The sequence below is a fragment of the Opisthorchis viverrini genome (genome assembly GCF_000715545.1).
Source record: "Opisthorchis viverrini unplaced genomic scaffold opera_v5_775, whole genome shotgun sequence".
NCBI classification, from domain to species: Eukaryota; Metazoa; Platyhelminthes; class Trematoda; order Opisthorchiida; family Opisthorchiidae; genus Opisthorchis; species Opisthorchis viverrini.
Genome location: NW_008752454.1, coordinates 25,235 through 27,873, shown reverse-complemented (window position 1 = coordinate 27,873; position 2,639 = coordinate 25,235). Strand labels below are relative to the sequence as shown.

At 43.6% G+C, this 2,639-nt stretch overlaps 1 protein-coding gene across 1 annotated transcript in view; it reads left to right on the top strand.

Moving 5' to 3' along the window:
* T265_15723 (hypothetical protein) overlaps positions 1-2,639 on the top strand; it is a gene marked incomplete at both ends in the record, with an annotated part of 40,035 nt that overhangs the window by 15,011 nt on the left and 22,385 nt on the right. Inside the window, one exon of the mRNA XM_009179018.1 lies at positions 764-853. Coding sequence (XP_009177282.1) covers positions 764-853 — 90 coding nt within the window. The remainder of the gene's footprint in view (positions 1-763; positions 854-2,639) is intronic.

Here is a 2,639-nt window from a genome sequence, read left to right as displayed (position 1 = left end):
CGTATCCAGGAGATCAAGCAACTCCCGATAACTTACATACTGTTGAAACGCAAATATACAAGGTCTTGTCTGCAAATCCTTGACCGCGCCCATGAAGACCGACGATGCCAATGATCAAACTGGAGAGATGACACTTTTGGCCGTTCGCTCAACTGAATAGTTAAGTTTTTGTGAGCACACACTGGTGGTGAAGCAAAACTTCGCAAAAAGACCCTACGGACAAACGAAGAATTTACGCAGAGTGAGCGAAAATATACCATGTGTAGTTTTCGCATCCTCCAGAAACTACAGCTAATTTGTAGGATGCAAATAAACAGGAGAATAGAATTGTGGCAATTTAGGCACAAAGCACATGTAGTGAAGAATTTCCTGATGGTCCGTATTCCACAAGTTGTTCGCTATGGGACCATGATACCTACCATTTCCAGATGTAATAGATGTCGCAGGCATGGGTGTCACGGTACCTGAATTCATTGTTTTTAGATGAGAAGACGATGCGAATTGCGATCAAATTAATTAAATTGCGATTTGGTGTTCGGGTGACAACACCAAATTGAGGTGATTAACTTGTGGATTAAACAGCTGCCTGATTAAACAATTGGTCTATCGTAATAACATCGTGAGCCGGTCCTCGATTGAAAATAAATCTGGTCATGCTCTAAGGGTACGTAAGTCTGACACGTTCGAAAACCAAGTTTGATCTGGTGGCGTACCGTGAAATAACTAGAGGTTCAAATGAGTGGATACAACTTGCTTCCTTCAGAGTTTACAACTAAGGACATCGTTGCGCCTCGAATTCACGTTTACGACACAGCGTCTTGATGATCAAGATGGTCAACGCAGACGTGAGCAAGTTAGTTTGACACTGTCGAAAACATGAGTTGCAGGCGGGGCACATACGACTGACATGATAACTTGTTGCCTACTAATTAATCCTGGACATGTGGAATGAACGAAATCCGGGGTTAGTTTCACAGCGGCAAGTTTGGCGACATAAATCCCGTTTTGCTAACCGGTTGACATGAGCTCCTGGAAGAATCTAATAATACCAGCTTCTTCCCAACGCAATTACACAATGAAATCGGGAAATCGGAAGGTTTTTAGGTATCAATAGCTGGCTCTTTTAATTACAGTTGGTCGCGGCTTATCACTTGATGGTATTGCGGCTGCTAATAAGACGGAGTGTTTTGTCAGTAGATTGGCGTATGGTGCAAGTGCACGTTGCCAATTAGAATCAGAATCACATCCGCGGATTCGTATGCAAGGCACAATGGAACCAGGGTTAAGTTAGTCAATGCTCCGTCGACTAACGTAGCGTTCCAGCGATGGTGAGGCGAATTGTATTTGAATAGGGGTTGTTTGGATATAATGAAATTTTATCTAGAATCCCAGCACCACATCTGCATTATCACGTTTTGAGGCACTAATCTACCGGTGGGGCCATATACTATTCATCAAGTGAGGGATCTAATAGGTTCGCTGAATAACCAGTTCAGATTTTATCCCTTTGAATCAACATCCTCAAGGGGACTAAAGGAAATCAACGAACCATTTCTTCAGCTGCTGCGTTCAGCTGGATTACCCTTTCAGCGCCTAACTGCCATGCCATCCGCGGAAAGCACGAGGACTAGGGTACTACCTGGTTGCTCATGCGTAGACAGGGTAAGTCTAGCGGCAGAAGCCTATGCGAACCGCGGGCCTCGCGGACAGTAAATTCGTACTCTAACAATCTGAGTGATTTCGCCCAAAGGACGCGACAAAACTTAACGTGGTGAATGATATGGATTCTACCTCACAAAAGCTGTTGCTCTGAAGAAGCAGCGGCTTCCGCGTACAACGACCGAGTAGGATGGAGGAAATTCCAAGAACTCTAATAATGCTCACTTCAAAGAACAGTTCGGAACAGTGCACTGAACGGCGTGTAAACTGTTCTGGTCTAATCAACACCGGTTCACATATGGGAAGCAATTTGGGGGTCCAATTATTAAACAGTCCGTCGGGCAGTTCACTTGCTTCGTTAAGGATTCAGGCGTATGAACATAAACTGCACATGCATTCAAACAATCTTAAGAACTTAGATTACTTTTCGCTAAACTCAGGCTGTGAAACCCACTCTCCTACACAACGAATTGCAGTTGTTATTAAATTGTTTAAATTGCAATAAACTATCTTGTTCCGTAAGCCGGAGACCACTCTGAAACACCGTGCCTGTCGAGTTCCCCTGCCTATGACGAGCACTAAAATTCAGCATCCACCGAAACGTGGATGTCCGGACACAGTTACACATTCAGGTTTTCTTCCAAAACCCACGTTTGTCTCTCAGGTACTCATGATGTCCACGAGTTATTCCTCTTGATTTTGGATACCATCTACTGATATCTGTTCGCAGTTGTGCGAGCAACCGGGAACGATGGTAGTACTGCACATTGCTACAGTTTGGCAAACAGGGAATAAAACCGAATTTCGCTCCTTTCGTTACACGATGCGTGAACGCACATTAATTGGATATTCTTATATAGTTATTATTAAATTATAAAAGAGGCTGTGATTTGCCATCAGTCCCCATCTATCTCGAAGTCTATTATTAAATTTTCACGTCACAGCAAATGCATGAGTGTTACGAAATTCCGGAATGTCAA